We start from the raw sequence: 13,876 nt of genomic DNA on the forward strand, positions 1-13,876 counted from the left end.
ACACTCCAGCTTCCATCCCAGTCTCCTTGTCCCCCGCCTGCAACCCATCCCGCTCCTCCTTCCTGCCACCCCACCTGGCCACTCAGGCCTCCGCCCCCCCCCCCTTTCCTCGCTCATTCCCGCATTTCCCCTCTTTAGCTCTCCATGTCCACTTCCCCTCTCTCTCCCCCACCCTCCCTCCTATTTCCTCTGTTTCCTCTCTTTCTAAGGCCCCCTTATCTGGCTCTCCCCGCTTTCTCTCTCTTTTCTCCCCAGTTTTGTTTCCTGTCTCTCTCTGTCTCCCCTCATTGTCTGTCCCCCCTCCTCCCATCTTTGATTCTCTCCACAGCTTCATCTCTGTCCCCTGCTCACTCCGTCTCTCCCTTTTTCTTCCTCTTCCTCTCCCTCTCCAGTCTTACTTCCCAGACCTTGCAATCCTCCTTTTCCCACGCAGGGGCTGTCTGGTCCACGGTCCTAACCGGACAGGGCAGCACACAAGGCTCTGTGCGAGGCCCCGGTGAAGGGCGAGGCCGTGGGAGGAGCCAGAGTGGCGGCGGGGGCTGTGAGGCTCCCGGCCCCATGCGGGCCCCGGGGTGCAGGACGGCCCAGCAGGAGCCCTGAGGGGCCCGTGTGAGAAAGGACAGGCACCTGGACGGGACCAGGGGCAGGAGCCTCCAGCTGCTGGGATGCACCGCTCAGCGGGGAAGAGGCCCCCAGGCTGGGCAAGGCAGAGCGGGCCTGTGCGTGGCCATGTCTCCTGTGGGTCCTGGTGGACGCCTCTGATTTTGCCCCGAGGGCTTATTTATTTGAGGAAGAACAGCCGCCCACGTTAGGGACCCAACAGAAGAGTCGATGGCATCTGTGTGCACTCTGCTTCCCAGAGCTCACTGTGCTGTTTTCGGCATTCTTCTGTGGAGCCAGCACCTTCGAGGCCGCTGAGGAGCCCCCAGAGCAGCGCCAGTGGGAGATGGATAGTGCCCTGACAATGGCCCAGCTCCCTGACAATGGCCCCCTGCCTGTGACAGTGGCCACTGCAGGGTGCTCTCATCTGGACGTGGGACCCTGCGGGCAGGGAGCCTGGCCCAGCACCCACCTGGGGAAGAGAAGCTCAGGGTGACGGGAGGCCACTGGCCTGAGCAGCCATGGTTTGCTGCCTTCCCTTGCCTGCTCTGGGCCAGAGGGGTAGTGTCTGCTGCAGCCACACCCACCCGCCAATGCCCCCAACCCACCCGCCCCTGCTACTGCCCTTAGCCCCACACAGTTTTCTCAGCCAGGAGGCCGTCCCCTGTCCACGCGTGACCTGTCAGGCACAGCGTGGAGCACACCCCGCTGGGCCGGCTGCAGACGTGCGGGGCCACGTGGAAAAGGAAACTGTGAGGCCTTTTTTGAAGCTTAAGGAGAATTTCCAGGCGGTGACAACGAGTATCGGACCAAGCACAGGCCATGGCCCGGGCAGGTCACGCTTCGAGTGAGTTCCTGAGCCCGAGTCTCCGCATCTGTCACGTGGGAGTGGCAGCCATCCTCTGCATAGGATTTCCGCGAGAGTCACTGAGACCAGGCTCAGCTGCTGCTGCTGGCATTGATGACCTCAGTATTATTACTATGTAGCTCGCCATCTGTGTTGTTCGTGTTTCCTCCGTGCTTTGCCCGTGCTGCGAGGGTCCGCTCCATTTATTTTGAAATGACCTTTCTGTCTGTCCTGGGTGATTTTAAATGTGCAGAGAGCTTGTGAAGACGATTCGGAGTCCCTGAATGCCCCTCCCGCAGCGTCCCCCACGGTCATATCACACAGAGAGCAGTCCCAAAGCTCAGACCCAGCACCGGCCCGAGGAGCCACCTAAGCCCAGGCCGGATCCCCCGGTGTCCTCTCTCCCCGTGCCCGCCCCAGGCTCCCACCCCGCAGAGCGCTGCCGTTAGCAAGTGCTTCTCTGTAAGGTGGTCTCCTGTCTCCGGGTGGTCACAGCCCCGGCCTCAGGGGCAGCAGCCTGGAGCCGGCCCTGCAGGCGTCCCCGGTGGAGACAGGACGGTCGCCGCTGGTCTTGGGCCCAGGCCCTTCCTGTCTGCCTCGGGGGCCGCAGACCCGTCATCCGTTTCTCATGGCCCGAATGTCTCCGTGAGCCCGGCTGGGCTGCCCCGGGGCTGTGGCCCTGAAGACGGACGTGGTCCGTCCTGGGGGGCTGAGCCTGCGGGGAGATGGTGGTCGCCCGGGGAGAAGGTGGCAGAGTAGGCTCCACAGCGAAGGTGGGGGTTGACACATGAAGCGTTGGGGGGTCTGAGGAAGGACGGACCCAGCACAAGACCCAGAATGCCCTGAGGGGGGACAGCAGGTGCAAAGGTCCCAGTGAGGTGCAGGCCCAGGCTGGAGGATTGTGAGTGACGGGAGGTGACAGGCCAAGGTCAGAGGTCAGGCCAGATCGTGTGCATCTGGGGTCAAAACCCCCCACGCTGAGGGGCCAGGCGGGTGGCAGAGATGAGTCACATGGCGGGGGCACTGCCCAGTGCCAGCTCCATGTCCGCCAGGCGCCAGGGCTCCCGGTTTTCAGAGGAGCTTGGAATCCATTTTTCCCAGGGAAATGGCATGTCATTTAAAAACGTGAGAACAAAACCAACCAAACTAGTAAAGGAAGGAAACAGAACTAGCAAAGAAAGCCAGGCCGGTGGCGGCCCCATGGGTGTGACGTGGTGACGGGCCCGATGCGGGTCCAGGGCTTGGGTCCGCTCCGGTGTCTGGGACGGTCCCTCCGGCTGCGTGTGGGGAGCGTGTTGAGGACAAGAGCAGAGGCCGGGAGGGTGGGACGGCCGCCAGGGGCGAAGGGGAGAGGGTTTGGGAAGAATTCGCAGAGGGGACTGGGGATGGGTTGGCTGCTGCCGTGGGGAGTTGAGGGTGACCCCCAGGTGTCCATATGGAAAGTGGGGTGCGTGGAGCTTTGGGTAGCAGGTGGGCTGGCAGGGAGTCACTTGACCCCTGAAAGCCTCAGATCTCCTTGTTTGTAAAAGGGCGTGGCCTGTGCTGCTGGGTCTCTGGAAGACAGCAGGTACTCAGTGAAAAACATTCATCTAAGTACATGTATAGCTCGTCTGTCATTGGACAGCTGCACCCAGTGGCAAGCCCGGGTGTGCGGTGTTCACATAGGATGACTCCCTGGAGGAGGGAGGAGGGTCCTCTGGGGACGGTGGGTGTGTGTGTGGGGGAGGGGAGCAGGGGAGCACTGCAGGGAGGAGGAGCTGAGGCTGGAGGTTCAGGGCAGGAGCTGGGTCCCAGGCAGACCTGGTTCCAGAGGGGCTGGGGCGTGACCCGCCTCACCTTGCCCTCCTCCCCTCCCTGAGGGGGCGTCAGTTGGGATGCAGGAGCCAGCGTCTTGGCAGGACTTCTGAGGCTCCTCCTCTGTGGTTTCCACGTTAACGCTTTCCCTCAGCTGAAGGCAGGGCCCGCGGGGACCCAGGCGCCTGCTCCCGGGTCAGCATCACCTGTAACAGGATCACGCCAGTCATCCCTGCTGCTAGGGGCTGCCCGCTCCGGGAAGCCCCAGCCCTGCGTCCCGGTCCCCAGGCCTCCGCCTCCCACTCCACCAGCTGCTGTGGCCCCAGGCTGGCAGCGCTGGGCAGGAGCCAGGCTGGGCGGGCGGCTGGCTCGGGAAGGGTGCATCTGTGTGACTGTGCAGGTTCCGTCCGTGAGGCTGGCCAGCCGGTCCTTCGGGCAGGATGGGACACGCAGGGGCTGCTTACAGAACTGGGAGGGCTCTGCTCAGCTGTCAGAGCATTCTGGAATACTGCCCCCGCCCCCAGCAGGCACAGGCAGGACAGTCAAAAGCCCAGAGCAGGACAGGAGGGAGGCGGGCATCGAGGGAAGGTCCTGCCACGGGCCCAGAAGTGCCCATTTGAGCCCCGGCTCTGACTTTAACCAGCTGTGTGGCCTGGGCACAGCCTGCCCGCTCCTCACTGAGCCTGTTTCTCTCCATCACACGGCACCATCGCAGAACTGCCCTCTCAGGCTCTGGCGACACCAAGGGAGACCAGACCGTCTGTGGGTGAAGGGCAGCAGCCACCGGTCGTGGTGGTGACGCTGGGACAGGACAGCTGGGGCCCGGGCTCAGGACCAGAGCAGAGCCTGCCCCATCCAGCTCGGCCACAGCCCAGGGAGACCTGTCTGAGCCACGTGGCGGGAGCCGGAGCCACTACCAGCACGGACGCCTGCAGCGCATGGGAGCGAGGGTGTAGGGCCAGGCGGGGACGGTGGCAAACTGGACAGCACCCGCCCCGTCTGGAGGGGCCAGCTCCCTGCTCCCCGCAGGAATTCGGCCCAGTGTGGCCCGATAGCTCTGTTGTTTAAGAGAAATAGGAACCCGATACTGAATGGAAGCATCCCAGTTCTTCCCTGGTGGCAGCTAACTCATTTTTAAATTTGCATGAGCCAAACCCAGTCTGTAGGCCCGATGCTAACCATAGGCCACCACTGTGGCCTCGGAGGATGCTGGGAGGGGGACCCCGCAGGGCCTGGGGGTCACCTTGTCCTGCCTGGGATGGTGGGCCTGGGTCAGATTCAGCTCTGCCAGTTCCTGGCTGGGCAGTCTTGGGCAAGTGCCTCTCGGAGCCCTTGTCTTCTATGACAAGGGGTTGTAGCCCTTGTCTCGGTGTCTGTGAGGATGCATGGGCCTGGCCTGCTTGTCCTCACTCCTCCTCGTCATGGGGTTGAACGGAGAGAGGTCAGACGTCAGAGCTGCGGCTTATGTTTGCCTCCCCGCCTCAAACATGTTTTCATTAGAATTAGAGTCAGTGGGTACAAGGTGCAGAGAGCCCCCTCCACCCCTCGCCAGCGTCCCTGTCGACACCCACATCTCACTTGCTGTGCCCTGTAACCCTGGCACGCTGCTGTTACAAGTCCACGGCTCCTTCAGACGTCACTCGTGTTCCCAACACCCTTTCCCGTTTCAGGGTCGCGTCCAGGACCCCGGGGGTGTTACATTGGGTCCCTGTGTCCCCAGCCGCTCTGGTCTGGGACAGCTTCTCGGACTGGCCTAGGTTTGATGACCTTGCCAGTCTCTGGGAATAACGGAGCAGTGTTTTGTGCACTGTCCCTCCGTGAGGGCCGATCTGGCGTTTTTCTCATGGTTAGACTGGGCTGTAGGTTTGGGGAGGAAGATCACAGAGGTGAGGTGTCCTTCTATCACATCATGCTCAGGGGACACGCATGGCACAGATGACGGCCTGACACCTGGCGAGGGGGGCTGGCCAGGCCTCCTCCCTGGGCACTTACCCCCCTCCCCACATGCTGTTTCATAGTCCACATGGGAGCCAGTCACCCAAGGCAGCCCCCACCCAGCGGGCGGGAAGCTGCAGCTCCTGGAGGGGAAGATACGCACATCGGTTACCGGGAACCATTTTGTATCTTTTTTTAATTTTATTTATTTTATTTTTCATTTTATTTATTTTTTTATATATATTTTATTGCTTTTTTACAGAGAGGAAGGGAGAGGGATAAAAGGGAGAGGAATAGAGAGTCAGAAACATCAATGAGAGAGAGACATCAATCAGCTGCCTCCTGCACACTCACCACTGGGGATGTGCCCACAACCAAGGTACATGCCCTTGACCAGAATCGAACCTGGGACCTTTCAATCCGCAGGCCGATGCTCTGTCCACTGAGCCAAACTGGTTAGGGCCATTTTGTATCTTTTGGAATTATTCCGAGATTTGCATCTTTTCCTCCTGTCTGTTTGCTCTGAGACCTGGCAATTTTGACTTGCGTTGGCGATCATTCCATTTCATTATCCATGCGAGCTTCGGTCCTGGCTCTGCCCCTTCTCTGTGTGACTGTGGGCAGCTCTCTCTCGGCTGGAGAGACGATGAGAGTAGTGGCCGCCGTGTCAGTCGGTCTGTGTTCATCTGGTGATAGAACTGGACTAGAGTAGTTGAACCAAACAGGCTTTGTGTTTCTTCCTCACGTGACAGGAAGTCATGAGGTGGCCAATTGAGCTCGTGAACCTTCTCAAGGCCGTGGTCAGGGACTCAGGCTCGTCCCGGCTGCTGCTCTGCCACTCCTAACACGTGGCCCTTGTCCTCGTGGCCCCAAAGTGGCTGCCAGGCCTCCAGCACCGCCGCTGTGTTCCAGGCAGGACTCCGTGACAGCGATGGCATTATCCCATTTCACAGCGGGGGAAAGGGATGCTCACGAGGATGAGGGATCCCTGTCTTAAGGGAGAGAGTGCTGTGATGGCTGAGGCCAGGCATGCACCTGGGGCACAGTAGGTATGCTATTGTTTGCTCGGTGGGAGAGACCTCTCAGGTCCCTAGGGGCTGGGGTGCCTGGTTGCCTGAGGATGACGGTGGGCCTCTGGGTACTGGAGTCCCTGCACATTGTCAGCCTGGGGCCCAGACCCCCTGGGCTGCCTGGGGAACATCAGAACTGGCCTGTGAGGGGGACCGCAGTGTGGCCTGCTTATTTGAGGGCGGAGGATGCCGCTTGTGCAGGCAGGGATGGCCAGTGACACCCAGGCCTGGGGCCGGGCAGCAAGGCGGCCTGGCCCTGAATCCTGCAGCTCATTCTGCTGACCCAGTACTCAGTGTCCATGGCATGAGAGCTACAGGGGAGGGTTTGTTCTTGTTCTATTGAGGAAGATAGATTTAAATTCAGGGGCAAACTGTGGCCTGAGGACAAATCTGGCCTACCACCGTTTTTGTCAATAAAGTTTTATTGACACACAGCCATGCCGTTCATTTACATATGTCCCTGGCTGCTTTTGTACCACATTGCAGAGTTGAGTAGTTGTGACAGACTTTGCAGCTTGGAATGTTCACTGTCCGGCCCTTTGCAGGTCTAGTTTGCTGACCGTGGCTGTACAGAAAGCAGCCAGGACCCGGGCTGTGCAGGGGGCTTCCTGAGAGGCATGGTGGGCTGGGCACCGGAGGGGCTGTGGGGTTTTTGGAAACACAGGAAGCAGCAGCCATGTGGGGGCTTGGTCAGGAAAGGAGCTGCTTGGGGTGCAGATTGCTGGGGTGTGGCTCTGAGCATCTGCTGAAGCGGTGGCCCAGGCGATGGTGAAGTGGCCTGGGGGCTCCTGGCCCAGAGGACACTCCCCAGCTCGCCCCCAGCACCACCAGGGGCTGTGGGCAGAGCAACTACCGTATTTTTCGGACCATAAGACGCTCCGGACCATAAGACGCACCAGTTTTTAGAGAAGGGAAATGAAGAAAAAAAGATTCTGAAACAAATAGTGTCCTAAAATATTTTATGTGCATTAAAACCCAACATCACAGTCATAAACACATGTAATCAACCCTGTAAAGTAAACAGCAGCATTTAGAACCATTTTAGAGCCGGGCAAGCACACAGAGACCACACAGAGCCGGGCAAGTAAAAAAACTTTTTTTAAAAAGTATATGTGTAGGCTATATTTGGACCATAAGACGCAGGGACTTTCCCCCCCACTTCTGGGGGGAAAAAAGTGTGTCTTATGGTCCGAAAAATACATGTAGTTCATGCCGTTTTCTTTTCTTTTAATATATTTTATTGATCTTTTACAGAGAGGAAGGGAGAAAGATAGAGAGCTAGAAACGTTGATGAGAGAGAAACATCGACCAGCTGCCTCTTGCACACCCCCTACCAGGGATGTGCCCGCAACCAATGTACATGCCCTTGCCCGGAATCGAACCTGGGACCTTTCAGCCCACAGACCGATGCTCTACCACTGAGCCAAACCAGTTTTGGCTCATGCCGTTTTCCAAGAGAAGCCGGCAGCCTGGTTTCCTGGGGAACGTGCTGGAAGTGAGGAAGGAGAGGGGTGTGGGTGGACCCCGGGGACATGCCAGGCTTAGGGCCCCAGGATCCCTCCTCAGAGGGTGGTGGGCGGGCTCTGTGCTGGGGGAGGGCACTCAGGGTTACTGGGAGGTGCAGGGGGTGTGGCTGAGCCGGGGCCTGCAGGGCTGCTCTCCTGTCTCCATCCTATCGGAGCAGGTGGGTCACCCCTGCCTGCAGACTTGGCATGAGCCTGAGGGGGGCACCCATCCTTGCTCATCTGGCCACCCCCAGAGGCGAGGGCCTCTTACGGCAGCTGGTGGAGGGGTGGGAGGTGGAGATCTCCACCGTCCCCTGAGAGATTCTTGAGGTTTGGGCTTGCTGCTCTGTCCTCATAGAGTCGAGGTTGTGCCAGGAGGGGTGGGTGATAGGTGGGGGCTGGGCATCGGCCTGGGGGACCCCCGCGGGAGGCTCATGTGCCCTGCGGTGGGGATGACTCTCTGATCGCAGGTTGCCATGAGAATGAAGAGAAAGTGGAGTGACAGGGCTGGGTTTGCACAGCATCTGGGGGGCCTGTGCTGGGGCCCGGCCTCGGGGGTGGGCCTGTTCCCCCGACAGCAGCTGGGGCACTGAGCCATTTTCAGCCTCACAGATGGGCCCTCACCTGCTGAGTCTAGAACTGGCTTCCAGGCATGCGCTGGCACCACTCTGGGTCTAGTGTTTGCTTTAAGCAGGACTCTTGGTTGCAAGTGACAGCAATCTGGGCCAGCTTGGCTTCAGCAAGACGTCCTAGCTCAGGAACGGGGAGCTCAGGAACGGGGAGCCCGGGCAGTGGTCAGCCCAGGGCACATGTGGCTCATGCGCCGCGGTTTGCCGCTTTGTTGACTAATGAGCTTGCCGACCACTGGCCCAGGGTAACGCTAGCATCTAGCAAAATCTACTCAGGTGCTCACATGATTTTGTCAGGTCTCTGTCTTGCTCTGTTTCCAACTCAGCATCCTTGGCAGCCCCCCCAGTGGTGGCAGAAGTCCCTCAGGCCCTAGCCAGTTTGGCTCAGTGGGTAGCGGCTTGGCCTGTGGACTGAAGGGTCCTGAGTTCGATTTCGATCAAGGGCACGTACCTAGGTTGCAGGCTTGGTCCTCAGCCCTGGTCGGGATGCATGCAGGAGGAAATTAACCGACGTGTCTCTCTCACATTGATGTTTCTCTCTGTCTCTCCCTCTCCCTTCTATTCTCACTAAAAATCAATGGAAAAATATCCTCGAGTGAGGATTAACAACAACAACAACAACAAAGAAGTGGCCCTCAGGCATCCTCACTGGACCCTGGGTGGAGATGGGGACATCCCTGTCCCAATAGTAAAAGTCCCACAGCTGCTTCTCATTGGCCCCGCTTGGGTCACATGATCACCCCTGGCCCCATCCCTGCCGGGGGAGGTCAGGCCTCCTCTCACCCTTCCTTCAGCTGTGGGTGGGCTGGGGGCTGGCACCAGCAAAAGCAGGACAATCAAGATGCCCCTCCAAACCGGAATGGGAAGTGGAGGCGGGACAGGCACACGCCCTCGCCACGCCCACCCACGGGCCAGAGCAGCGCTGGAGCTAAGAGGCCACCTTCCGCTGGCCACCCGTTCCGGCAGACGTCCGCCCAGCTTGCCAGCCCGCTGGGGCCCTTCCTCACATTTCTCCCCGTGCCCACTGTGCTGCCAGGGGCTTGCTCCAGGGCCGGGATGGAGCCACCAGCCCTGCAGCCTTGCTTCTGGTCGGTCGGTCGGTCGGTCGGCCGGTCGGCCGGTCGGCAGGCTGGGGGCTCTGCAGACAAGGGAGCGCCAGCCGTGCGTCATGTGGGTCCCTCGCGAGAACGTCCTTTTCTGGGCACAGGCAGCAGCTCCCTAACAACCTGGGCCGTCTGGCCGGGCCCACCTCCCTGCGCCCCTTCCCTGCGTTCCGAAGCAGGAATGGTGCTTCCTTCCCTCACGAAGCAGGGCCATTTCCTACATCACATCTCGCTGGATCTAAAGTGAGGTGACCGGATTGTCCCGCTTTTGGCGGGACAGTCCCGATTTTTAACAATTTTTCCCGCGTGCCGTGGTGTTTTAAAGGAGTCGGGACTTTTTGAAAATGCCGGGGGACTCGGGGAAAATCGACCATTTCCTGACCATTCGTGGTTCCTTCATAAGGAGATGGATTTTCCTCCTCTTTTGGAAGCCTGTCCCCTTGAGAGAGGAGGCGAAAGCCCCGTGGGTGTGGTAGAGCCATTTAAAAAACAACGGGATCGGGGGCAAGGCCCAGCAGCTCCAGGAGGGCCACACAGCGGGACCCTGGCTGTGACCCGGCCTGGTCCCTGGCCTGTGGGGACTCCCACGGGCCCCTTCTCTGGCCTGGGCCCCAAGCCTGTCTTTCTGGATCTCAGGATGGACTTTGGGGTGTTTTCAGGATGGCACTGGGCATGGGCCAGTTCTCGGGGGGAATGGGGTGAAGATACCCCAAAGCTGTGGGCTCTCCTCTCGCCTCATCGCGTTCCCCGGTGTGGGCTCTCAGCTCCCGGCCGCGGTGCTATTGAGGGGCTGTGTCCCACCTGTGGGGTGGGATGCAGCCCGGGAGGTGCTGGGAGAAGGGGGACAGGTGGCAGAGGCCCCAAGCAGCCTCCGAGTGGGCTGAGCCGCTGGGCCGGCCGGCACTGAGGGCGTGGAATGTTCCGTCTGTCCCTCTGTGAGGCCGGCCCGCGACCAAGGGGAAATGCCCGTCTTGGTTTTCAGATGCCGGTGATGACTCGGAGGTTTGTGCTCCGAGACACCTGGGCAGATCCTGCCTCACTGGGAATTCTTTGATGCAATTGAGAGGGCTGGGTGTGGGGAAGGCCCGGTGTGGGGAGGGCCCGGGGCCCTGGGCTCAGACCCTAGAATCCGCCTCCTCCCACCCTGCCCCCTGCCCCTCCCCCTACCGGGAGCAGCCTCTCCGCAGCCTGGCAGACCCCCAGCTGCCACTCACTGGGATCAGCCCTGAGAGCTCTGCCCAGGCCACATCGCGGAGCAGTGACATCAGCCTCAGGGCGGTCTGAGCGTGGTCCTTCCTAACCCTCCCAGGAGACTCCCCCGTGCGTCCGAGTTTGAGGGGATCCTCGAGAAGCGGGTCTTTCCTCGGATGCTGGTGTAGCCGGAGCGGTCTGCCACTCAGAGCCCGGGGAGGGCGCTGATGGGAAGCCCCTCCCCCCTCCCTGCCCCAGAACCGCCCCAGAAATAAGTCCGCGCTTCCTAAAACGACTCCATCGAAAACACAATAACTAGCCAGCGCACCTGGCACACACCAGGCAGCGCAGGTGGGTCAGCCTGTCCCCTGTTCCCTCAGTGGCAGGCCCCGCCCCGGCTCCCTGGACCCTGAGAGCTGTCTGTGCCCGGGCCCAGCGGCTGGTTCTGCCAATGTCCCTGCGAGCAAGTGCCAGCTCCGCCTGTGCTTGCTGAGGCCCCCACGGTGCCCCGGGCACAGGGACCTGCACGGTGCCGGCTCCGAGGAGCTGCCAGAGCCTCGGGGGCAGGGGGTTTCCCGTCACATGCAGGACTCTCTCTAGAGGACCCGTTCCTCCACAGAACAAGTGGAGTCACATGGCTGACGGGCACCCCGTTTTCTGTCATTCCAGAGCTGCCCAGGCCGGCGTCCCCGATGTTCGAGCTGCCCGCGTTGTGCCGGACTGAGGACCGCTTTCCTGCCGAGGCCGGCGGGCAGCGCCCCAGCCCCCGCTGCCGGCCCCGCCTGTGAGCCGGGCCCTGTGTCCGGGCCGCCGGGGAGCGGCCCTCTGCGTGCGGGCGGCTCCGGCTTCTCCTGCTTCTGTGGTCACTGATCTGTTTGCTGAATTTCCCCCCTGGCTTCACGTGAGACGGACCGAGGGGTCCGAGAAGCAGCTGCACCTGCAGGCGATGCTTTGTCCCCAGTGGCTGCGGTCAGGTGTGACGGGCCGCTGTGCCCCGGACGGCGGGGACTTGCTCCCTGGAGGGTTTTGTGGGAACATGGGGGACTCTCGGGTGCCACAGGGCTGTGTGGGTGATGCCCTCGCTGTTGGCTGGTGTGTCTGCGAGCCCAGTGCCCCTGGCATGTGAACCGTGTCAATAAAGGTGTCAAGAGGTCATGCGTGGTCTGGGCGCGGGAAGGGGGAGCTGTTCCTCTCCGCTGTGTGTGGTTTCCTGTAGGCTCTCCTGCACCGCGGCCTGCCCCAGGCTCCGATGCTGCCCTGGTACCTGCCGGGGAATTCCGGCCCCAGGGCGTGTGCTCCCTGTATCCTCATGCAGGTGAGCTTCCTGCTATTGCCCTGCAGGTCCGGATTCCGCACTTCAGTCACCTTTCTGGTTTTTCTAGAATTCCTCAGAGAGCCAAGGGAACACACACACACACCTGCACTAGGATTTCAAGGAAATTTAACTTAGGTGAGCTAGCGAGAAAGGAAAAAGTTGAGGCTTGCCAAGTTTAGGGTAATTTTTGGAATTAAATGATAAAGGTGGACCCCTTGTTTCAAGAAGAGCTGATGTTTTCCTGTGGAGGCAATTTTTGTAAACTTTTATAATTTAAAAATTAAAAATGTTTATAAATTATTTTAAACTCTGGAAGTCCAGTGGACATAGAGAAAGGTAAACCTAAGCGTCTGGTTCAGAGTTTTCACGCCTGTTCTCCTCTCCCCGGTGGAGAAACAAGCAAGCTTGGTCAGTGTCATGGCCTCCCGCTGCCCAGTCCCCTGTGCCAGCCCCGCCCTGATGCCTCTCGGTATGGACGGGCTGCAGCCTCTGTCCTCTGGGGGCTGCAGGGTGAGGAGGAAGCACACAGTAGGTCCTCTCCGTGGCTCCCGGCTGACCCTGCCTGCAGGAGGAGGCCCCTTAGGGCTGCGTTCATTCTCGAGGCTGCGTCGGATCGATCCGGAATGTTCTTAATGAAGGGAGCTTAGCACTCGCTGTGCCCCAGCCTGCTCGGGGAGAGCATAGATTCGATGGAACGTTCATTTTCCAGACACCCCTTCCCAGAGGCTGAGCATAGGTTGATTGCTGGAGAAGCCGAGGCTTCTTTCTCCTTCTTTCTCTTTCTCCTTGAACCAGGTGCCAGGCAATGCCAATGCCTTGGCACCTTCAGTGGTCTAAAAATAGAAACATTCATTCTTAGCCACAGGACCGAGGCTAAGAGCTTACGGGCTCTGAGGTCAGCTGGCCTGGGTGGCACCATCATCTCCTTAGGCCTCAGCTGTGTGACTCCAGGCTAGTTGCTCACCCTTTCTGAGCCCAGCCTCCTCCTCAGTACAATGCTGAGGACAGTGGGTTGCTATGAGGATGAGACAGGAGACTAGCACGAGCATATTCCTCGGGGCCTGGCGGGGCGCCCGGGTGGGTGCTGTGGCTGCGGAGGCCAGGAGGAGGGCTGGCACCACATTTCCCAGGCGCCCAGGGGCACTGAAGAGCCTCCCCAGCAGTGGCTTTGGACCGGCCCTTCTATTGCAGGGTGAGAACGAGTCAGGAGGGACAGCTCCCAAGAGTCCAGCTCTTGCAGTAACACTGCTCATTACACACGCAGAAAAACAGAGGCCACTGCAGATTCCCATGAGAGCAAGGCTCTTCGGCCGCTGTCTGCCCTTCTCCAGGGATGCGAACTTCATGTCAAATCAAAAGGCTCCAAGATGGTGGCCCTGGGTTGACAGAGTGTGTGGTTGGCCCTAAACTGTTTGTACATTGTTTTCAGGTTGAGAGAACTGAGTAACTACCTGGAAAGAAGTGAGTTCTGTTCTTCACTCTGCACACCAGGAGCAGCTCCGGAATTCCAGATGGCTTAAAGAGGAGTTAAATAGGTGAAAGTTAACATATAAGGAGGCAGAAAAATTGACCAAATGACCCTATAAGTTTATTGTTTGGCACTGCAACTCCCAGGACCCTGGAATGGCCAATTCTAGCTCATTTGCCACCATTTCCCCATAGATGTTCTCACCGAATAATACAAAATCCAGAAGCCATAAAAACTAGATAAAATTGACCATGTATACGATTACTCCTCTGCATGGCAAAAACAAACAGAGGGGGGGGGAAATGAAACTCCAAAACAGAAAAACAAAATCCTAAGTTTATTTATTTATTTATTTTAAATCAATCTTTATTGTTCATATTATTACAAAGGTTCCTCATTTCTTCCCCCCTCCACCAGGT

General features: G+C 59.3%; 1 protein-coding gene across 3 annotated transcripts in view; it reads left to right on the forward strand.

The window, feature by feature from the left end:
• Window positions 1-11,827, forward strand: part of BCAS4 (breast carcinoma amplified sequence 4) — a 57,196-nt gene extending 45,369 nt beyond the window's left edge. For 2 of the 3 annotated variants that reach the window (XM_036419843.2, XM_045574570.1), the window contains one exon: window positions 11,346-11,827. In XM_036419843.2, the coding sequence (XP_036275736.2) occupies window positions 11,346-11,544 (199 nt within the window). In that variant the 3' untranslated portion in view covers window positions 11,545-11,827. Of the gene's footprint in view, window positions 1-11,343 lie in introns of all 3 variants that reach the window. The other variant, XM_045574572.1, reaches the window with a different exon arrangement.
• The last annotated feature ends 2,049 nt before the right edge of the window (window positions 11,828-13,876 follow it).

The sequence above is a fragment of the Pipistrellus kuhlii genome, unplaced genomic scaffold, assembly GCF_014108245.1.
Source record: "Pipistrellus kuhlii isolate mPipKuh1 unplaced genomic scaffold, mPipKuh1.p scaffold_m20_p_6, whole genome shotgun sequence".
Lineage (NCBI taxonomy): Eukaryota > Metazoa > Chordata > Mammalia > Chiroptera > Vespertilionidae > Pipistrellus > Pipistrellus kuhlii.